Here is a 24,238-nt window from a genome sequence, read left to right as displayed (position 1 = left end):
TCATCTCCATTACACTCTTAAATCACCACATTAGTGTCAACTTGCCTCCATGGAGTGGCACATCCATGTTGGCAACAATCATTCCTCCGATACTTACTATAATGTGTAAGAAATGAATGAATGCATAGATGTTTTCTGATAAAGTTTGATTGTTGGTATACTCCGTATAACGAGCACCTATTACCTCTGAAACATTGCGTCATCTGGTGTTACATGTACATCTGTCAATAAATATTCAAAATGTCTCACCCCTTTAATTCCCAACCCCCAAACCCTTGACCTTCACCTCTTCTGAACCCCCTAATCCTCACCCCTTCTCAACCCCAAAACCCTTACCAATCCCCAACCTCTGAAACCCAATTCCTTTCCAAACCTCAAAACCTTCATCCCTCCCTATACCCAAACCCTCATCACTTTCCGACCGCAAACTCCATACACCTTCTCATCCCTTAAACCGTCACCACTTCCCACTCATCTTACCCATCATCCTCCCAATCCCAAACTACTCACCCTCGTTCTAACCCCCTGCTCCTCCCCTGCTCCCCCGCCACCCCCCCCCCCCCACTCTTCCCCCGCTCCTTCCCAACTCCACAGATCACATTCAAATACGGGTTCCAGAAGTGGAAGACGAAGTGCAAGGTAGAAAAGGACCTGAGCCAGACGTGGGAAGGGGATGAAATTGTCCTCTACCCTATGGTGGGCGACTTCCTGACGATAAAGGTGAGATGGGCGTGGCCAGTAGGTGGGTGTGGCCAGTAGATGGGTGGTGCCAGTAGATGGATGGAGTCTGGCTGGTAGTGGGGTATGGTGGTGGTGTGGATCAAGTGAGAAAAGCTTATCTTTCCACTGTAGCATGCCAGGTGCATCTCTAAACATAATGGACTCATTCCCTTACATAAACAGTACATACATGAAATGCATCTTGAACTGTGTATAGATGACTGATTTTTGTTGTTGTCATTGGTGGTGTTTTAAAACAGACTTTGGGTTTGGGTATTTTTGGCATGAAAAGCTTATAGTCAACACTGCTTCCCAATGTAGGTGTGTACTGAGGCCCTATTTACAAAACATGATCAAAGTTTTTAGAGTCATCATTCCACATTTTTTTTAAGAGAGAATCTTGATCATGACAGCAAACTTCTCATTGCAACTTTGAGAATTTGCCAAGCAATGGTGAGAGCTTTGACAGCCAAACCCCTTTTAGTGGCCATTTGTGTGTGGAGATCATGTGTTCTCAGAGGCCAAAATAAAGACACAAACAACAAAAACAGCGAATTTTAACAGATGAGAGCTGAACTCACTCGGCTTCAAAGAACCTTCAGCCTGCTGAGGATTAGCTGATTTGGCTAGAACATGCATTTTCCACAGACACCTGCCTGAGTATACTAGGGACCAATCTTCAATAGCAGGGGCGGATCCAGGAATTCAGTAAGGGGGGGGGGGGGGGGGGGGGGGTGCAACAAATTTTCTGGTGCCACTTCCAGGTTTCGTTTCATTTTTTTTTCTTTTTATTTCTTTTGTTTTATATAAAGAGGGGCGAGTGCCCATTGTAACCCCCTCTGGATCCGCCACTGAATAGATTAATTGTTTCAGTCTTATTGTTAAAAAAAGTATCTATGACAAGACATGGATCAAAGGAATAAGGAATAGAACCCTTGCTTTTGATCTATTGCTAGAATATTGTCATCACAATGGGTATAGATGTTGCTGACCATTAACTCAATCTATCTCTCCTCTCGCCATACTACCTTATAAGGTCACCGAGATACGTGGCATCGCAAGGTCAAATGTCACCATCGGCAATTTGGAGTTTGACACCTCTGACTTCTACGGAGCCGAGCCGCAGAATCTGACAATCGACGTCAACGAGACGGGAACCATCAAACTCAACATCATCGTCACGTGGAGGTAATACCTTGGAGACCTTTCAGTTCTTTAGTTTTGATCATTTCAAACAAAAATTCCTAGATGTGTAAGTTTGTCATCATGTGTTCGAGAGAAATCAGTTTGCAACCAGGGCAATCTTGTACAAGAGTCCAGAGTGTCATGCCTGCGATGAAAAGCACCTTGTCTGGAAGAATGGTCATAAAAATGTAATGTGGATTTATACATGATGCAAACATTACATAAGTATCCTTTACTGTATCTTATACAGTCATTCCCTATAAATTACTGAAGAATGTTATCAGGAGGGTGATATAATACTTTGTAAAGTGAAAGACAAAACTATCTGATGAAACCTAAATCATGGTTATCTGCCTTCAAGGATTTCCTCAACAGGTTAAAGAAAATAACAATGTTCCATTACCTCAATTTCATTAAGGTATGATGTGAAAGATGTGAAGTTTCAATAGAAAGTCCTTTTGATTATTATTTTTCTTCTCCAGTCCATTCCATGTCGATGAAGAAGACTTGAAGCAAATCAACAAGAACTCATACCATCGGAGAGAGAGAACCTTCACTGACTCGGCTGTCAGTGCACATGTAAGTCTTTCTGATTTTGGTTCTTATTACTCTTATGCTGAAAAGAGGATGGGAAGTCGTTTTACTAGAATTGATGGTGTGTTCAAAGTGCATAATAACTGAAGGGTTTGTTTGCAAAAACCGATAAGTCCATTTTTTAAGATTTTGAAGTACGATCTCTGTCATAAAGTACAAAATAATACCTTTTAAATGATATATTGGTCACTACATATAAAGGTATATTTTTGAAGTTATGGTCAAAAGAAGCAAAAATTTTCTTATTATTCTCTTTATTTTTCTTGACCTTTAATCGCAGATATCTCCATTTGGCAAATATGGACTTATCGGTTTTTGCAAACAAACTCTTCAACTATTGACCTATCAAGTGTTGTATTTGGCATAGGATTAGTACATTATCAGAGGAATGACACAGACAAATTGTGTTGAGGAGAGAGCAATCTTGGAATGATGATGATTGTGGTGATGGTGATGATGGAAGTGATGGTGGTGATGGTGATGGTGATGATAATGACAGTGGGGAGGTAATGGTGACATTTATAATTTTGCTGCTGCCGCAATTGATGATGATGCTAATTTTAAGAGCAGTGATAATTCTGAGAATGATGCAGACAATCAAGATAATGAATTTCTTTTATTTTCAAAAATCTTGCAATATAGATTGAGATAATCTCCCCTAAACCCTATACCAACTGCCCTCTCAGAGAGTTGCTTTTACAAGATTGTATGGAAAGGGCTAACCCTTCTTTCTTTCCTCATGATCAGAAGAGGCTAAGTACGGCGTCCACATCGTCGTCATCAGACACGCCCCACTCGCCGGTCAGACCAAAGCCCAAGCCGCTGGAGTTCCCCTCATCGCCCACGCTCACGCTAGAGGAAGCCCTTCACAACGTGGTGAGGTTACTGGAGATCCTCGCGGGCCAGTACAACGAGCTCAAACCGCTGGAGCAGCAGATCACACATCTAGACTCGTTCCTCAGGGTAAGTTAGAGTTTTATTGTAAAAAGAGCTAACTCCATGCTTGTTATGTTGAGACATACGCGAGTAAAGCTGCTAAAAAAAAGAGAGAAAATAATAAGAAAGTATGGGATATTGTAATCATAATTTCAGGAGTTGGCCTATTGTTATGTTACAAATGAGGTATACCTGGAAGGTTTTATTTTACTCTGTCCAAGTGTACTTTAAATTCATGCTAAAAAGAGGCACTTAGCCCATTTTGCCACGAAACTCTTTATTTGCGAAACTGTTTGTACACAATGTAAATTGCACAACTGTAGCATTGTTGTGATTTGAGTAGTACTAAGAAGGTGTCAGTTTCTCTATTGTAGACTTTATTGATTTGTTTATTTGTCTTACTAATGTGTACTTTTTATTTTTCATTGTTCATTGTAGCATCCATATGCTTTTCTGAGGACCAAAACACACTGGTTCCTCTCTTGTTGACTTGTTTTATTGTTTCTGAAATTTCATAGTTGGGAAGACTTTGTCGATGATGGCAAAGCTTAAAATTCAGGGCATGCAAGTCTAATTCACAGTTGATTGTTTGAGAGATTCAGTTTCCTCAAAAGGGGTGAATTTTCAACTTGTCAATCTCTTTTTTTCATGGCAACCCCATCAGAAAAATCTGGAGAAGAAGCGACGAGAGTCGACCATCAGCCTCTCGGTGAAGAACGCCCTCGACAGTTTCAACTTTCTCAACGAGATGGACGAGGGACTGAGTGAGAGCTTGGACTCAGGCAGCATGGAAGAGTGAGTTTTTTGGCGGGGTTCTTGCACCCATAAATCCTTTGTATATATTAAACCTTTACATGGCCGGCGGAGCCGTGGGGGCCACGGGGGCTCGGGTCCCCACACTTTTTGTGCATCATACAAAGGAATACCGTACATACGGTGTCATCAATTTGGGCCCCCACACTTTTTTCAACCTGGAAGTACGTAAGTGGCACTAAATTGAAATAGAGATCTTGAAGTGTGAGGGCGGTAAGGTAATGTTTTTCCACTTAAGACCTTTTCAGCTGAAGAAACCCGGAAGTGGAAGGGGAGAGATGAGCTGAGGACCTTTTTTTTTTTTGCTTGTTAGCTCATGAAACCCGGAAGTGGGCCCCCACACTTTTGAAAACGCTCCGCCGGCCCTGTTTACACCTGTTGGCTAGATATGGTGCTCTCTGCTTAATCCTCTAAGTTCTTACTGAAGTTTCCCATCTGCATTCAGTAATCCATCCACACTTGACCTAGTTCTAGATTAGCAAGCCCACTCAGATGTAACATTGTGCATAAAGTCCAACAGGAAGTCCATGATGACATAGAAGATTAGGTAGTCCCCATTCATTATTAATTTCCTGTCTTTTGTGCCAATGGGTGAAGGAAGTGATCCTAAGTAGGCCTATGCATGCCTATCGGGGAACAGAGTATAATAACGTTAAAAAGCATAGTGCTGTTTAGAGCATGTTTACCCCAGCCAAATTAACCAAGCACCTGATTATGGGGTGAAAATGTAATTATGTTCATGAAATGTATATTTGACCAAAAAACCCCAACAGAGAAAAGAACCTGATAAAGTGGTATCCTACCATACTGCTGTAATGACGATAGTAATAGTGACAGATCATAATGCGGTCTATACTCCTCCTTATAAGATATTCAACAAGCACCATCACTCACAAGCTCAGTCATGTTTTGGCAAAAAGGTGTATGTCTGCCGTTTTACAGCGATTACAAAGCCGAGAAAAACGACTTTAAAGTTTTGGCAGTTTCCTTGACCGTAGAAGCCATCTAAACTGTGCAGCGCTCAGGATTTAATTCCAGGATTTAGTATTCACTTCAAATTTCATTTCCTGATAATTTTCTTGCATCAAACTTTAAAAAATACTTCAGAATTAGCACTTTTAGAGACATACACCTTTTTGCCAAACCACGTTTACAGGGACTGCAACCCACGCTATTTTGGCAAAAAGGTGTATCTTCACATACACCGTGAGAAATGGTGCATTTAAGTAGGCAAAAAGGTGTATGTATAGAGATACACCTTTTTGCCAAATCAAAAGCAGGAAAACTGATAAAATGATACTGAGATAGCCCCAAATATCTCCGAAACAAGGGCTTGATGACTTACGAAAGTTTGTCACATGAAAATTTCGGCATCGAAAACCCCCCAAATGGTAAAAACCAAAAACATGATGTTTTTCAGACATACACCTTTTTGCCAAATCCCAACCGAGCTGTCTGCTCATTTTGCATATTGAGTGTATGTTTGGTCTGAGTGTCTCCATTTAAAGAACAAATGACAATTGTATTGTAATTTTATGATTTGCAATACCCTCATTCTGTAAGACAAGAATGATCCTGTTCAGAAGCTAAGCTTTCAACCTGCTTTTAGTTCAAAGTCAATCCCTGGCATCAATAATCAGACAGGAAAACTAGATATTCAACAGTAATTAGTCTTTGTAGTGGTCTGGATCTGTGCCTCTCAACCAGTGGACTGCGATGTCGGACAAAAATGAAATGAAAAATTCATACTTGATGTAACTGGGCCTCAAAAAAAATGTTTAGGAGCAAAAGCATGGATCTACTAGATGATGAAATAAATGTTTCCACAAATTAGTATAACATGTGAGATAAAGACTTCTACCTGTGTGTGCCCAGTTTGTAGAGGTTAACAGTCACAAAGATGGAGAATGATTTAAGATGGAAGATGAGTATTTATTTATCCGTCATCCGCAACTTCATTAGGACCAATCGCAAGAACGTCCTGGATTCTCTGGATGTAGTGCCCAAGTCGCACTCCAGTGACCGGCTGAGCGATTCCACCTGCATCGAGGATGATTTTCCCGCCCAGTTAGAGCTGCGCGGCATCCACCGGCCCTCACCGTCGACCACCCCCACATCCAACTCCACGTCAACGATGTCGTCGCCGCCCTCGTCGACGTCATCATCAGTGAAACGCAGCAGTCGGTTCCTTGACCTGAGCGAGAAACGAGAGAGTCGGATGCTGGAGCTGAACGAGCAGCGTGGCAACCGTCTCCTGGACTCGCCCGGCGACAGCTCCTTCGGGAGCATGCGTCGGTTACCGGGGTCGGACCGGGAGGAGCCACTAAACCTGACGACGGGCAGCGACTCCATCGACCTCACTCTCACTCATCATCTCATGTTCATCGAGTATCTTCTAAGTGTGAGTAGTATAATGACTTTACGTTATTCCTGAAATGTCTTTAACCCTTTATATCATAGAATCCTACTCAGAAACTCCCCCTAAAGAGAGAGATGTTGCATGTGTATGTTACAATTTGCAGTAGAGAATATCATGTGTAATTGCATTAAATTTTGTGTATGACAAAAAGAAATAAAATCCTTCTCTTAGCCTCATACACTCTTACTTAATTGCCCACAGTTACCCTGTCTGTGAGAATTTTATGATATTGTAGCAAAAATGTTGATACTAACATCAGGCTGCAGTACTTGTATCAAGAAAAGTGTCAGCTTAAAGTAATGTACCTCTGCTTCCATGTTTTTGTTATAATGAAAGAAATGTGTGCTATGTTACGTATTTTCTTGTTGTATTATTTATACAAGACAATTCAAATGTGGATTGCATTCAGATGTGATTTCAGCTGATACATGTAGATTCTAACTCTGCAAAAGATTTCTTCGAAACTTGAATATCTCACCATGTTCCAACAAGAAAATGTAAAGGCTTCCATGATTTACAAAATGACTTTTACTCATGCAGATGCATCTAAAAGACAAGTACATGTACATGTATCAATGTGATTCCTCTTTGAAATCTCTCTAATTTGGATGTATGACTGTTTTTAAAAAAAGTGCCATTTTTTATTTGTTTTTCTTTCTTTTTGGTTTTGCAGCATTTAGGAGCCTTTGGACCTCTGAAACTAAAGGAAACCATTGCTCTGGACAAGCTACAAAAGCAGGCGGTCATCATCGAACAGCTGATCGTCCTGGCAGTCAGCGGTGTCCACGTCGCGTCCGCCGACGAAGGTAGAGCGACACTGGTCATTTTGGGTCGCGGTGAGCTAAGCCAAGGGCAATACGGATGGTCAATGCTTGACATATTATACCAAAATGACCAAGCATGGCTGAGAACCATTCGCTGATGTTGCATAACATGAATATGTAATGTATTCTGCGTAACATACATTGGGGCTGCTGCTTAATACGAAACGTGAATATACTGAGAATACAAAACTTACACTGATGCTGTGTAATACGTAACACAACTCAACTATTGATATATCAAATGTGCAAACTCATATGTGTGTCAATATTTGGTAGGAGCTGAAATCATTCACTAAATGAACCCCTTTATAACTATGGTGTGACTTCTTAAAACCAGAATAAGGTCTCTAACTTTACGACTTCTATTTAAGAATATGACATATAACTTATACATATCATATGATTTCAACTTATACATAGTACGTGTGCTTGAAATAGAATTTGAGTCATATGTCGAGACCCAGACTTACAGTTTTGACTTTATGAATCATATTGTAGACAAGCCCTATGTCTTATACAGATCTATGACTGATGACTTATACTTTACAATTGTGGCCTTCATTTGCAATTATGATTATGACAAGACTTACATCTATATCTTGCAACCCGTGACTTATGATTATAATGGCTCATGACTTGTGCCAACTATGACTATGTACTGATGTTGTGTACTTATGATATTCTGACTTTAATAGAGTGTATACATACCACTGATTGCTATGACACATGACTTCAGTCGCTCACTACGCCCAGGAAATTCTGACAAAGTTATTTTTCGCCGGCAAGTAATATGAAACTCAACATATATCTACTTCTCAATTTATTCAAAGAAACATCCTCATACCCTTTCATCTCGCCCTCCCTTTTTATCCAAGCTCTCTTCATATAGTCTTCCTATAATGCGTATATAGTACTCCAAACGTGTCTGATATTGTTTGTGATAATGATTCTTCTATTTATGTGTGCATTTCAGTACCCAATATACACCAAAAGGCTTTCATTTATTTAGTTGCTTCAGCGAATCACTTTCATTTTTCAAGCTTATTTTTTTCCATGAAACATCATTCATTGTTCATCTGTATTCCTTATCTCATTACATTGCATCTCATTTTAACCAGTATCGAAAATTATGTTATCAGCACCACATATTTCTCTCTTTTTTTCTTCATCTATGCTTTGCTAAAATATCCTATACTTAAGTTTTCGCATTTCTGGTTATAATAATCTCTGCTCCAATTTCTCTACACATACACATCCTTGCTCTTAACTGCTATAGAGGCACCAATTTTCTTTTGCATGTCACTATGGTGTTCTTGAAGACAAATTTAGGCAGTTTACTGGCTTTGAAACCAAACACACATTGCGTTGCTTTCTGTTGAGTAGGATCAGTTAAATCCCATGTTACAGATCAAGGCTTCTGTGTGCAGTGTAAGCAGAACACACAAGCATAGGCTACACAAGCACATACAAGCACACTCACTCAACATACAATGTAAAAGAAAGTCCACCAATAATGGGTACCAAATGTCTTTCATAGAAAGACTAGCAGAGGGTATACTTGTACATTGGCTGTGTAAGACCTGACCATGGCTTGTTTTACATTTTGGTACTCTATAAAGCAAATACTTGGAAGAGTTTGTTTGCAAAAACCGATAAGTCCATTTTTGAAGATTTTGAAGTACGGTCTCTGTCATAAAGTACAAAATAATACCTTTTAAATTATATTTTGGTCACTACATATAAAGGTACATTTTTGAAGTTATGATCAAAAGAAGCAAAATTTTTCTTATTATTCTCTTTATTTTTCTTGACCTTTAATCGCAAATATCTCCATTTGGCAAATATGGACTTATCGGTTTTTGCGAACAAACTCTTCACTTGATCTGTCATAATCCTTCTATTGCAGTCATTTTAACCACTTGTTCATTCAGACCTCTTCGAAAATTGAGATGAAATCTTTAATCAAGAGATACAAATGTCCATGCATTCCATAAACACTGCAAAGTTATTTGTACATGTTTCATTTATTTCCTGCCTTGACATCACATGAAAAAACAAGACCAAAAAAAAAAGTTCACCATTTGTTTTATACAGCACCCTATGCACGTACATTAATAGGCACTGTCCAAGGAAGGCCTTAGTGCATCAGTTATAACAGTAATGTCATGTGATGTATTAACCTGTTGAAAACGGTTTGATTTTGCTACAACATGCATTTCCCATAGACACCTGCCCAAGTATACTCGAGACTCGTCCTCGACGGGTTGAGTGACAAATAGTGGAGCACAAATCATTCTGGTGTAGTAGTGATTACTGTATACGCTGTTATTTTTGTGAGGGTTTAATTTTCATAAATTTCGCGAATTTAACAACACTCGAAATTGTCTCCATGCGCTTTGTTAATAGAGCATGTATAAGCGTCGGCATCGATTCGCGAAAACAACATCTCGCGAAAATGTCTATGACCTCGTCATTCGCGAAAATATCTGTACGCAAAAATAACGGCGTATACAGTATTGTATTGTACAGTAACAGCAGCCCTAATGTACCGGTACATACTGCCCCAGTATCACAGCATAATTGATGAAATACCTGTGTCCATGGCTTAGCTCACCCATCCACGCAAGTTGCAAATTAACCTCTTATTTATACCATGCTGTGTACTCAGAGATTTCAATTAATGTTTCTGTTTATTTCATTTTAACTTTGATATATTTGTATTAGATCCCGTTGGTTTGTGTGCAGAGTCTATCAAGATCTGAGAATCTCATGATGAATAGGTTAAACATGTGTTACAAGTCTATGAATATCTATGAAAATATTTTGCTGCATGTTTTGTTTATTCATATTTCTGCAGACACTATAGATCTAACTTGTAGAAAGTCAATATTTATCAAACTACATATCGTCACTGGGGTGACAAGACCTCGTATCTCAAAAATGTCAAAATTTTTCTTTTTAGCTTAATGGTCAAATAATGGGTCAAGTGATGTCTTGGCCAAATCCTAACTGTCTTACTCCAAAAATGAAGCCACCATGACATGTCAAAGAGAAGGCTTTCCCATTCACTATAGTGCTTTGGCCGCCATGTTTTTTCGCTCTCCTGAACATTTGACAATTTTGAGATACGAGGTTTTGTCAGCCCAGCGACGATATGTCATTACCACTCCATTAAAAAAAAAAAAGAAATGTGACCGGCGACAACGTTTTCAGGCAAAAGTCGGGAATTTTTAAAATTAATTTTTTCACTGAATCACATTGCCCATTTCCTAAGCTTTCCATTGATATAAAATACTTGTATTCTTCGACACCATAAGTGGGCATAGAAAGAGAAATAAAATACACTTTTTAAGTTGTTAGCCTGACAAAATTGCGAGAAAACAGGCTCTGAAGATTCACCTCTTTCTCAAAGACAATGTCCGAGCGGCGATGCGAGGGGAGAATCACCCATCCGTACGATGGTGCCAATTGATGTTAAGCTCCGCCTCTAGCAACCACATCGCCTTCTGATTGGCTCACTGAGAGAGTCAAATTTCCCGGGCACCTTCCTTGGAGCTCAGCGTATGGAGCCGAAAAACAATGCGTTTCGCTCGGGTTTGTTTTCCGTACGTCTTTCAAGATGGCGAATACGATAATTACACGTATGGTGTACATGCACATGTGTATGGTGCACGCATTACGCAATGGCATCCACACGCCATGACCGTGTGCATGTAACACATTTACTAGTCGCGTTTTCATTGTGGTTGATTTGTCTTTATCATTGGCGACCCTTTCGAAGGCGGAAAATTGCAAGTGCTGGCAAGGGTCACGCTTCCTGTTTGTTTTGCTTTGAGACATGCATAATATGTTGCTTTGTTCGGTGGTGCTAAATAAATTAAAATAAACAAACAAACACGACTCGTTAGTTTTGTACGAACTTGACGTGTAATATTTGAATATAATGTGTCACATGTGACCGCTCCTTTCCTCTCATCTACCTTCCATTGAGTCAGTCTGCTGTTATAATTTTTACTACATGTACAAGTAGGCAAATTTGAGAATATTTAGTTTTCTTTTCACACAATTATATTGTGCAACATGATTTTGGTTTCACTTCCGTTGTCGAACATTGCGGTAGAATAGTTTGGATAGAAAGCCAAACAAAGAGCACGCACTACAGAGCGAGCGTATATAAACCACTGTACCAAGAACAATGGCGCATGTAATCGTGCACGCGTGGACAAAGCATTCCCCAAACGATGCAACTGGTGTCTCCGAAAGCCGAATTATGTAAATGTGTGCGATGCACCAGCCAATCGCGTGCGAGACCCTGCGCCGTAGCAACGCTGGGGATATTGGCGCGGCGTTCAAACGAAGCTCGAAACTGACGAGTGCGATCCAACATAGGGTGCTTAAAATTCCATTTTCGATAGGAAAAACTTAGTCTTATGCAATGAAATTTAGTGTAGATGTAGAAAACATATCAAAGATTTGATTTCTGCAAAAAACCTAAAACGACAAAAATAATGGTCAAAATCTTTGTACCCCGCCTAGGAGAGAATTTGCTCTTGCGACTTTTGCCTGAAACCGTTGTCGCGGGTCACAAATACATAGCAGATTAAATTTTACATAGCAGATTAAATCTTATCCAGGTGGACAGGAATGAATATAATAGGGGTCTGGGTTTACATTTACACTCTTGATATACATCTATAAAAAATATATCTATTTATATAAGATGACTCCTGAAAAATTGTCAGTTCTTTATAAAACTCAATAGGAAAATTAAACCAGATGAATGCACAGCTCAGAAGAACATTGGCTTGACTTCAGGTCCATCAGCAAATTGACTCGGAAACCAGACATGAATTTTATAGAGCTAACAGAACTTCTGGTCCAGATTCGATGAAATATGTTTGTCATCAGACCTGGGGGGTGTTTAATAAAGCTGCTCTTAAAGTTACATACAACTTTTTTGAAGACATATAATTTTTGAAGACATTGTTCTCCAACCATGCTAAGTGCTTTGACATTTGCAAAAAGGGACATATGACCTTTAAAGAAAGAGTGATTCATCCACAGAAAGGTCCCGTGCCTGTAATCTAATATGTCCGTGTCTCATTCCCCCGACTCCATATCCACGGGGAGGAAGTTTGGGATTATGAAAAGATGTGCCCAAAGTACAAACACATGATGCAACATATCTCACCCTCTCAATGTACCCTGCACTGTTTCATGCATGTGGGACTGTGGTAATCCCAAATTTGCCGGTACTTTTAGCTTTAGTTTGAGTTCTTGAGCCGTGCAATAAAAAGGGTAACTCTACCTCCAGTTGATTGTTATTTAAGTTATTGCTATAAATTGATAATCATGGTAGCATACAGACTGTATAAAGTAGGCCTTTATTATGATTTTTGGGGGTGTGGGAAGGGGATACCTGGTTAGAGTTTTTACTCTGGTTTGCAAATATATGAAGAGTTTGTTTGCAAAAAAAGATAAGTCCATATTTGTCAAATGGAGATATTTGCGATTAAAGGTCAAGAAAAATAAAGAGAATAATAAGAAATTTTTTGCTTCTTTTGACCATAATTTCAAAAATGTACCTTTATGTGTAGTGACCAATATATCATTTAAAAGGTATTATTTTGTATTTTATGACAGATACCGTACTTCAAAATCTTAAAAAATGGACTTATCGGTTTTTGCAAACAAACTCTTCATATGTTCATTGCATCTCGACAATGACATTGTGTACAGAACGAGCATATCCCTGTGCAATTTGTGAATTATAGCTAGGGCCTACCACTTGAATATTCACTTTGAGCACATTTTTGGTAATACATTATACCAGATATTGCAGAGTGTTGCCATGCCAGTGGTGAGAAAGAGCATTTGCAGTAATGTAAAGTGGAACATTTTGCAGTCTTGATTTTTTTTGCACATTTCGCGCAACCAGAAACTAGTGTGAAAATAAAAGCACAAGAATATTTTTGCTTGCCTTACATTCCAGTAGTTGATGTGTTGATTCCGCAAAATTAGAAACATGCAAAACTCTTCTTGCCCTGCCAAGCACAAAAAATTAGTCGTGCGAAAATATCCACTTTTACAGTAATGTCCATCTCTCACTGCTTGCAGATTGGATGTACTTTAGTTTGTTTCATGTGCTTGAGCTTCAAGTCAAAATGAAGAGTGTGTTTGCAAAATCCGATAAGTCCATATTTGTCAAATGGAGATATTTGCCATTAAAGGTCAAGAAAAATAAAGAGAATAATAAGGAAATGTTTGCTTCTTTTGACCATAACTTCAAAAATATACCTTTATATGTAGTGACCAATGTATCATTTAAAAGGTGTTATTTTGTACTTTATGACAGAGACCGTACTCCCAAATCTTCAAAAATGGACTTATCGGTTTTTGCAAACAAACTCTTCAAATGTAGCCGACATAATTATTCTTATCTACCCCTTTCTTGCTGTATACTCATTTTCTTTTTATGTGTTGTTTCATAGTCTTGCCCGAGTTAAAGCTCAACCTGCCCCTCTTGGAATTCTGGGAACAGTGCAAAGAGAAGGAGGCCCTCTATGTCAACGCTGACTCATTCCTCCTTCAGCTGGACGTCAAGTTTGGCGCAAAGCTTCGAACAAACCATCCAGAGATTGCTGACGATGGTAAGAAGACATTGTCCGGAATTGGCCAAATATTCATTTCTTCTGTTTTATTCCATTTTTTTTTAACATGGCCCATGGGTAAACTAAACAATTGTCCAATCTTTTACTTTTCCTTGTATGTCTTTCATATATAGCTACTCTGGTTTGGATGGAATTATTTTCATTTCAATGTAGATTTATATATTCTCTCCTTTACAAAATGATTTAACATTAATATGCTTTATCTGTAAAAAATAATAGTAATGATGATAATTAATAAATACATTATTCTATTACTAGTACTACTACTACAAACACTCGTAGTATTGCTTCTAACTCTTTTTCATTATTTTTAGCTTCTTTCTTCATACTTTTGTCTCTTTTTCATGCTGTTTGCTTAATATAAAAGCTCCTTATATTTTAGGCTTTATTGCAAAATGTTGATGTTGTGGTATGACACAACTGACCTTCCAGGGGCGGATCCAGGAATTATGAACAGGGGAGGCACCTTTACATAATTAAAGGGGGACGCACAAGCCCCCCCCCCCCCCCTTTTTTTTTATTTCTATTTCTTTTGTTTTGACAAAAAATAAAGAGGGGTACACGCTCGGTGCGCCCCCCTCCGGATCCGCCACTGCCTACACATATGCATCACATGTGATTTCTCAAACTTTTTTTATGCCTCCGCCACGAAGTGGTGCCGGAGGCATTATGTTTTCGGGTTGTCCGTCCGTACGTACGTCCGTACGTCCGTACGTCCGTCCGCTTTCGTTTACACGATAACTTGAGTAATATTTACTGGAATTTTACCAAACTTGGTCCAAGTATGAAGTATGATGGGGCAACGATTTGATAAGATTTTGGGTGAAATCGGCTAAAGGTCAAAGGTCAAGGGTCAAGGTCAAATCATGAAATTGTATCCGTTTACGTGATAACTCAAGACTGTTTGGAGCAAATTTCACCAAACTTGGTCCAAGGATGATGTATGATGGGACAATTAGTTGAGTAGATTCTAGTGACATTGACAAGAGGTCAAAGGTCAAAAGGTCAAGGTCAAATGCTAAAAATGTTGCTATTTCCCCCATATCTATGCAATGCCCGCAGTTATTTTCTTGAAACTTAGTGTAGACATGTACTACTGCGTAAGGATTCTCCAGAGAGAGTTTCATGTCATAAGGTCAAAGGTCAAAAGGTCAAAGGTTAGGTGAAAATGTTGCAATATCACTTTTCTCGCAAATGGTTCAATGTATCTTCATGGAACATGGTACATATGCATGTACTGACTGGCAGGGATTATCTAGGGAATTTAGGGGTCATGGGTCAATAGTCAGGGGTTCAAAGGTCAAGGTCAACTCCTCAAAATGTTACTACTGTATTTCCCTCATACATGTATACTAGTATATGCAATGATTGCATTATTATTTTTAAAAGTGTTTAATATATGTACATGTATTACTTGATGGAGATTCTCTTGGAAATTTCCAGCCAGAAGGTCAAAGGTCAAAGGTTAAGGTCAAAGGTCAGGTTTAAATGAAAAAAAAAAATTTGTACTGTAATTACACTCTTTCTTCATACGTTGAAAATTATACTCAATGCATAAACTTATAACAAGGTCGGTCAGAAGTCAAGTAAAAATTTTCAATTCCCCAAATATGTGTACCTGCACTCTTTAATAGACAATTATAGCAAACCCAGGTCGTGGAAAGTGAACATTCAAGATATTTCTGACAAACCTGTTATTTCGATATTTTGCCAGTTATGTGAAACTGTCATCACACATTGTCAAGACATTGTACTATACACCTATTGGGAGAATCATGCATTATGGCGGAGGCATCAGTCGCCGTAGCGACATTTCTAGTTTTTTTTTATATCACTGCTCCCAGTGGTAAACAATACCTTTAAAAGAGATTAATTCTTTCGTATTCCAACTTCCCCCTCCAGTCTTCCAGAGTCTCTGCCATCGGATCATCGAGCGACCTGCCGACCTGCTGAGCCCTAAGACAATCATCACCCTATTCCAGTACATCTCATTCTTCACGCAGGAGAGCCGACGCAACCCAGAGAAGTGCATCAATGACCTCACCAATGAATGTGAGTGGGCAATTATGTGCCAGTTACCTCACTGGTTCTCTTTTGTCATAGATCAAATATATCCTCCTAGGTACTCCTGCATTCTTTGCAATTACCTGCCAAGCCTAATTCTTTGGCATTCGTTTTGTTAATACTTCAGGCAGTGTCCCTAGCAAAGTGAGAGTTTGACACCAGTTTTAACCCCTTGAGGGAAGGACTGATTCTGCTATAACACGTATTTCCCTTGACACCTGCCCGAGTATACTCGGAACTTGTCTTCAATGGGTTAATCACACCTTCGCTGTCTCTTTGATACTCTGAGAGGTATATGGGAGTATTCCTGAAAATGAAGCTATTCTTAAACAAGCTCATTACATTTTTTCCATTCAACTTCACTTCATTCTTTCTATTGAGATAAAAGCTCTCCTGAATTTGAAATTATCACCATCGCACCTTTTGAAATACATGTAACCACATAGTATCTCCTGATATCTTATTGGAATCTCAGTAGTGAAGTTTGATGTGTGAGTGTTTGCAGCCATAATTAACCACCTTAATTATGAGCACCATCTCCCATTAATTACCCCCTCAAACAATCATGCAGTTGAGCTGACGGCGAGTCTCGAGCCGGGCAACCCCGAGCTCCTTCGGACCATCAAACGCATTCCCAAGGGATTCCTCCTTCCAGCAGGAAACCTGAGAGCAATGGGGCTCCTCCTCCTGGAGGACAGCTCCACTGTTCAGATGGGGGTGAGACTCTACCTGGAGTCCATTGCCAGGGAGGATGACCTCAGGCAGAGGGTGAGTGACATGGCACCTTGCCTCACCTATTTATATAATGGAATAGTCTCTACCCTTAAAGGCATAATGTACCATTTGCAAATGAAACAGAAACCCATCATTGGTGCTTCAAATAAGTTATAAAATGTAAGTTAGGGATAGAAACAACCACTTTAAAAATTTGACTCCATATAATTGATGTTAAGTACATTTAAATACACAAAATGTGAACAATAGTTATAATAAAAGTGTTTCCAGACTAAACTGTCTGCAGTTATGGTTTATTGTAACAAATAAAGACAGAATAAACTGACCAGAAAGAATATAAATTATTAGTGGAAAAATTAGCAAAACAATTTGGGATTCCATTGGATTCCATCGGGATGGAATCCCATTTTTCTTTGCTCATTTTTCCAGTTATGATTTATTGAGAAAAATACTGATATCTTATACTGTATTTTAGGCTTTATTGTGAAAATTTCCTATGGCAGGATGTTTTGTGATACAACAGACATACACATATGCATCAAATGTGATATCTTGAAATTTATTTAAATCACTGCTCCCAAAGGTAAACAGGACCTTTTGTGAGATGAAACATGTAGGCAGATAAGAACGTATTGATTAATGCACTATTGTAATGGGTATTGTGAAAAAAAAAAGGGGGGGGGACAGCTTGGAGGAGATTAAAGTGGGAGCAGTGTGTCGAGTTGAGTAGATGACATCAGGAAGAATAAAGTTCAGTCTCATCATAAAGAACATAGTAGATGTGATAAACCCTCATGACAACCTAATTGTTCTAGCCTTAAAGTTTTAATGAAGTCTTTTCCAATATGTTGTCAGTGTTCATATGAGTATGTATTGTATCAATTTATTAAAGAGGCTCTTGAAATAAGTCCTATCAAGGTAAAACATTTACATGTATAAACAATGAAGGTCTTAGATGATTTTTTTTTCTTTGCTCTTCCTTATCAAACACCAATGATAGATAGTGAAAATGATAATCAGAAATGACACAGTATAAATGCACAGAAATGTGGTTTATTGAACTTGCAGGTTAAGTGAATATATTATTGAATGTGAAAGAGTGGTCTGAGGTCAAATTACACATGTATTAATACAAACTTCCTTTGAGTGTATATAGATATATAATTCAATTATTCTGGAGCATGCCACAGGTTAAAAACCTTATGTTTCGCCCTCTGTCTTTTTCATCATGCAGGCAGTTACAGTGTACCAGGAGTGTCTGGAGGAACGGGATCTTTCGCTACGCCAGGCAGGGTGTGCAGCGCTTGCAGCCATGCATGTGAGTGTGCGACGTGTGGCCGCAAGATCGGTCATTGTAATCAGCGATATTTTGATTCATGAAAGAATTTAATCATACAGACTCTGTATGAGCAGTTCAGTGCTACAGGCTAGGCAACAATTGAAGAGTTTGTTCACAAAAACCGATAAGTCCATTTTTGAAGATTTTGAAGTACAGTCTCTGTCATAAAGTACAAAATAATACATTTTAAATGATATATTGGTCACTACATATAAAGGTACATTTTTAAAGTTATGGTCAAAAGAAGCAGAAATTTTCCTATTATTCTCTTTATTTTTCTTGACCTTTAATCGCAAATATCTCCATTTGACAAATATGGACTTATCGGTTTTTGCAAACAAACTCTTCAATTACAAACTTCATTCTATGTAAATTTAATGGATGTGACATGTAGATCGCACAGATCCTTAATCAATTATGACAAGCACTTTTGATTGTATTATCATGCCATCCAGTTAAATTGCATATGTTAAGTATCTGTTGATAGGTCATGTGTGTCTTAGTCATTTTGGATTGCTGTCTGGTTGCCACATATAACCTCTTTCAAGAGAGCATTACATGTCCAAATTTTGGATTCTGTAACAAGTGTTAAAGGCAAAGAATATAAGAGTCCATATACATTCCTTGATGAATTTGAGCATTTTTAACTTGTGTATTAAAGTAGCTGGTGTAGCATAAGAGAGAAAGTAGACAATATTTGTAATATCTGTTTGACAGATTATTTCCCAGAAATTACAGAACATCCTAGTGTTTCTATGAAAGATGTGTTGTGAAAATGATGTAAACTAAATGTCTCGTTGGTCTATTCCAGGCCACAGAGGCCCTAGAGCAACTTGTCTACCTGTTGAGGTGCGACATTGACGACGTCAAGACGACAGCCAAAGAATCTCTCATGGCCTTTGGTAAGTGTCCATGCACTTTTTTTATATTATTTGACTGTGCATCACAAAACAAACAAAACGTCTCCCGCGCTGATTTTATGTGAGGACTGGAAATAGGTGAAATGGGTCAACCTAGCCAATCTTGACTTTTTTCATATTTTCTGAAAGAGCAAGTCTTCTTCTACTTTATGCTAAAATTTGGGATCAGAAAATGAACAGGTAAATATGTTTTTGGCAGTTTTCACCTGTGTGATTAGGTGTGTCTTTAGAGTTGGCATAGATTATGGACAGAGTGTGTTAATAAAGCATGCTCATTTTCAGCTTAATCAGATAATCCCTTCATTGTTGTGAGTACTCCAGTGGTTTACGTCCTGTTTTTTGTCCCATTCATCACACAGCCAGCATGGCTTGGTAAAGATTAAGCACTTGAATAGACCCTGTACTTCAGAGCCTCTTTTCTCGGTTCACACCTTTCCAGAGTGTGTGCTTTCTTTCCAGTATTTAGAATTGAGATATACTTCATTTTAACACTTAGAGTCTGTTCTTTTAGAATATGCTCTTCACTAAAAATCCATGTCTGGGGACTTTTTGTTGGTTTTGTGATGCAAGGTCACATTTTATCCTCATAGTCTGTAAAATGTAGAATTTATTCCAGTACCTTTTTTTTTTATTATTTATTTGTATTCAGCAATGAAAGGGGTGATTTATGATTTATGATCACAAGCAAAGTGTAATATAATATGTTTATGAATTAATATTAGTGTGAACATTATTACAGAGGCTTGTTCAGTGGGTATGTGATGAATTCAAATTGCTGAAGTACTTTCAAAAAAGCATAGATGCTTTAAATGAAAATGTACATGTTTCGACCCAAAATTTTAGAAACAATCGGTGTTCAGTCATGCTTACCTCATACTATAGTAAGCAAATGATAAACGTTGGTGAAGGTGATGGGACAAACTATCACTTCCGAGGCGATCTGGATGTAGGTATACTCAGGACTTAGGCTAGGCTACGTTGTTCACTTTAGATGTATGCGCGTAGATGACAAAACAACGAATTTGCTCTGCGCCCCGCGAGTGGCACCACTTGGTCAAGTGATAGACCACAGTGCAACTCACTTTTATTTCGCGCGTACTCAAAATTGTAAGTTATATCACGCGTTAGGACTGTGTGGACTAAGATATCAGCGAAACAAAATGACTATCATCATAGAGTGTAACGAACTTTTCTTCTCAGGTGATGTGATGGGCAAAACTATGCTTTATCACGTGATGAGCTCTTGACCAATCCTATAGCAAGATTCTTAGTATGTGGAATATAATTAAAGTTAGAACACAAGTAAGATGCGTACACAGGGATGTTTTAAAATGATTATACTTCTTTTGATAAAAATAGTAGTAAAGATACACTGTAGTTATGATAATGATATAGTATATGTAAAGATACTACTAATAGCGACAATGATTATAATAATTCAATGTCATCATCTTGTTTTACCTTGCAGGTGATGAGGGAAGGTTAGCCTGCGAGCAAGTCTCATACTCCCCTTACTTTGCCTATGAGCAGCAGTATACACAGAATGGCACATCTCTAATGACCACCGAGTTATAACATTCGCAACATCCGACCACGCCCGTTGGAAAAAAGACTATTCATTGGAACGCTATGGACATGATATATATGACAACAAGATGTTTGGCAAAATGCATTTCTTTGTCATACGACAACAAGATGTTTGGCAAAATGCATTCTTTGTTATAATCAAAGGTGTATAGAAAGGCTGTGCACACATACTGTATGCCACGTTTAACCAATAATTACACATGAGTGCTGCCCATTTTGTTAACCCATTTGCAAAGCCTCACCCCTTTCACAGTGAATATGTTCCATGTCCTCGCTATGTATGAGCATGTGTACCTTCTTCAGTTTCCACACGTGGACAGATTTTGTGAAACCATATTGACAGGTATATTGTTTAAATATGCTACATTCGATGTGCTCATGGCTTTTTAGAGGAAGGAGGATTGCAAGACAGTGGTGGTCATGATGAAATGCTTTGGTTTCACCCAAACATGGGGCTTGAACCTGTGAGCTTCTGATCAAAGTGTACAGCACCCCAACCACTGGACCACAGAACCTCCGCATAATGAGTGTTGGCAAGGATGAGGGTGTCCCTCCCTTTTTGCTTGAAAGAATACTTAAATGTCATTGTGGACCTATGGGTACATTTTCTGTCCTGTGCCTGGTCTCGTATTTGTGAGAGAACAATTTCTTAACCCGTTCCATACGGGAACCTGGTGGCCTGCATGTCAAGTCTTTGGGCATTTCAGCATTCACTATGGGATGGGTTAAGTGCTACTCGAAGATTTTGCAGTGTAAATGTCTGGTGATATGAATTCTGTGCAACATTTTGTTCCATTCAAAGTGGACCTCCCTAAAGCGAGTACTCCTCCAAGAATGTCCTTCTCCACTTAAGAGGCTCAGGCACACAAGGATTCATTGTGTGCCATATATGACCAGGATTCATTCCGGAGTACAATGTACTAGGTAATGACAAGACCTACATAATGTACTCAAAATCAAGTGGAAAAGTAAGAACAAAGAAGAGGACGTAAGAAAGACTCTTTATGGAAATGCCTGTACACCATAAAAATGGTCCGTTGATTCATTCTTGAAGGAGAAAAAGCAATTCCTATTTCCAGTGTGAAGACAGAGAGAAAAAAAAAAAATAGCGATCTTCCCCGAAATCACTTGTTCTCACTGTACAGGGTACCAGACTTGTAACCAATCACTTTAGAACAATTTATGGAACGATTTGAAAATTTCAGAAGTCATGTAGTGATGAGGCAAGCAAACTTCCACAACAGAAATACATGACACAAGGAGTCTGGTCCAATGTCAAGGCATGCCATGATTTTATGTATGATTATATTATGATTATATTATGATTATATATATTTTTGGCCATCTGTAAGGCCCCCAATGTGTGTGTGGCTTAAGTAGGAATACCGGTATCACAGATCCGAAGGTCCCTCTGCCCAGATTCCATGTCAGTTTGATGTCAGTATTATCAGTTTTCAAGAGTATTTTAGCAAGCTGGAGGAAAAAAAAGCATCAAGGCATGCTTTGATTGAATAGACTTATAAACAGATTTACTAAAATTGGACAACTCTGTGTTTTGTTTGGTTTTTTACTTCAGCTGAAATTACTGGACAGGATATGTATAAAGTTTGATCATAAGGTTCGCAACTTGTCATCACTACTGTATCATGCAAAAACCTTTATTTTTGGTAGCACCAAATCACAACATTTATCTTGATCTCTTTCTCTTTCATTCATTTCAACATTTTTGTAACTCTTTCAGCCATTGTATTTAAAGGGTTGTTTTATCGGTGTAATGTTCAAACAAAACATTGATTTTTTTTTGTGAGAATAGGGTATTATACCTCTTGAGAAGATGAGCATGAATGTGAAATGGAGTGGAGTGGATGGTGACAGGTATATTCAGACAGGAAATGGTTTTGGGACCTATTAATCCCATAGTAAGAAAGGAGATTCCGTCGCATTTTATGAGCGCAAGATGTCTTCCTGCCATTTCAAGGCCAAGAATCGAAAGAGGATGTCATTTATCATTTAGAAGATACATGTTGGCTGATCATGAATGCAGGGATATCACATTAATACAATGAGCTTTCCTTTCCTTTGAGAAAAATCACAGTGAGAACAGGTCTCCAGATGTTTTGCAAATTTGGGCGATGCAGCTTTAAGAATATGTGTGCATTTACTGAGAGATAGAAATCGATAGTGGAGTGAACTGATGAACATTCAGACCAGATATCTGTATTGTATTAATTACATACAGCCATCTATTGTGTCATGACACCAAGTGATTAAACCTCTTGAGTACCATGACCTGTAGAAAATCATTGACATTTTGTATCACAAGATTGCTGGTTGGTCATGAAAAAGTTAACATGCTTCCAAGGACCAACAGAGCTGTGCTGATAAAATCTTTTAAGAGCCATATAATATTATGAGCAAAATGCATCGCATATAGGGATTTGAAAGACCATTACACCAAAGGTCAGACTTACCAACAAGAACCATAGGGGTGTACAGAAGAAGGAATAAGTCACACCCCTTTTCAGAATGAGAATTGGGGATTTTTCACAAGTCGAAGACAATTCTCGGTATCAGCAATGCGCAGAAAACTTTTACGCACGGTGAAGATCGAGCCCTGTCATTGATGCACTGTGAGATTCCTCTGTGCCGTGGTCACTATTCGTTATGGTTGTCTTGCCCGCATTGCAGTTCCCAAATGATTCAATGGAGTTATTTGTCTGCTTCTCCATTGTTACTCCTTGTTCTCTTGGTTATAATTCAGCTTTAAAAGAGCTAAAAGTTTCTAAATTTTGCTGATTTGCAGTCCTATAGTCATGGTTCACTACTACAAGGATTCAATGTGCTAGTCACAATGGAAAGCGGGGAAATCTCTAACAAACAAAAAACAACAAAAAAAGGAACAAAAAACAACAAAAAAACATCCTGGATAAGGATACAACACGACCTGAGTGCATATGCAGCCAAAACCATTGCAAGTTTGTCCCCTGAGCTATCCCATAATGCATCTAAGACGGCACCTAGGTATTGGCGATAACGAGAATTGGACAATGTGTATGTGTTTCAGGAGGCATTATTTTTGGCACGTTGTTAATTTTGGAAGTGTCGGTAAAAGTTGACCGGGAAAAATTTGCTGAGAAGAAAACCGCTCTGAAATTGATGTGGGCACAATCATTGCAACAAATGAAGAGTTTGTTTGCAAAAACCGATAAGTCCATTTTTGAAGATTTTGAATTACGGTCTCTGTCATTAAGTACAAAATAATACCTTTTAAATGATATATTGGTCACTACATATAAAGGTACATTTTTGAAGTTATGGTCAAAAGAAGCAGAAATTTTCTTATTATTTTCTTTATTTTTCAAATATCTCCATTTGGCAAATATGGACTTATCGGTTTTTGCAAACAAACTCTTCAAATGTTGAATGAATTT

At 38.5% G+C, this 24,238-nt stretch overlaps 1 protein-coding gene across 1 annotated transcript in view; it reads left to right on the top strand.

Moving 5' to 3' along the window:
* LOC140226378 (rho family-interacting cell polarization regulator 2-like) overlaps positions 1 to 20,795 on the top strand; it is a 103,698-nt gene extending 82,903 nt beyond the window's left edge. The window contains exons 8-20 of the mRNA XM_072306861.1: positions 595 to 720; positions 1,757 to 1,908; positions 2,388 to 2,484; positions 3,247 to 3,462; positions 4,100 to 4,230; positions 6,211 to 6,649; positions 7,341 to 7,503; positions 13,983 to 14,141; positions 16,065 to 16,214; positions 16,798 to 16,994; positions 18,196 to 18,279; positions 19,112 to 19,202; positions 20,689 to 20,795. Of these exons, the coding sequence (XP_072162962.1) occupies positions 595 to 720; positions 1,757 to 1,908; positions 2,388 to 2,484; positions 3,247 to 3,462; positions 4,100 to 4,230; positions 6,211 to 6,649; positions 7,341 to 7,503; positions 13,983 to 14,141; positions 16,065 to 16,214; positions 16,798 to 16,994; positions 18,196 to 18,279; positions 19,112 to 19,202; positions 20,689 to 20,795 (2,112 nt within the window). The remainder of the gene's footprint in view (positions 1 to 594; positions 721 to 1,756; positions 1,909 to 2,387; positions 2,485 to 3,246; positions 3,463 to 4,099; positions 4,231 to 6,210; positions 6,650 to 7,340; positions 7,504 to 13,982; positions 14,142 to 16,064; positions 16,215 to 16,797; positions 16,995 to 18,195; positions 18,280 to 19,111; positions 19,203 to 20,688) is intronic.
* Positions 20,796 to 24,238: the final 3,443 nt, after the last annotated feature.

The sequence above is a fragment of the Diadema setosum genome, chromosome 3 (assembly GCF_964275005.1).
Source record: "Diadema setosum chromosome 3, eeDiaSeto1, whole genome shotgun sequence".
NCBI lineage: Eukaryota > Metazoa > Echinodermata > Echinoidea > Diadematoida > Diadematidae > Diadema > Diadema setosum.
This window is presented reverse-complemented; position numbering and strand designations above follow the sequence as displayed.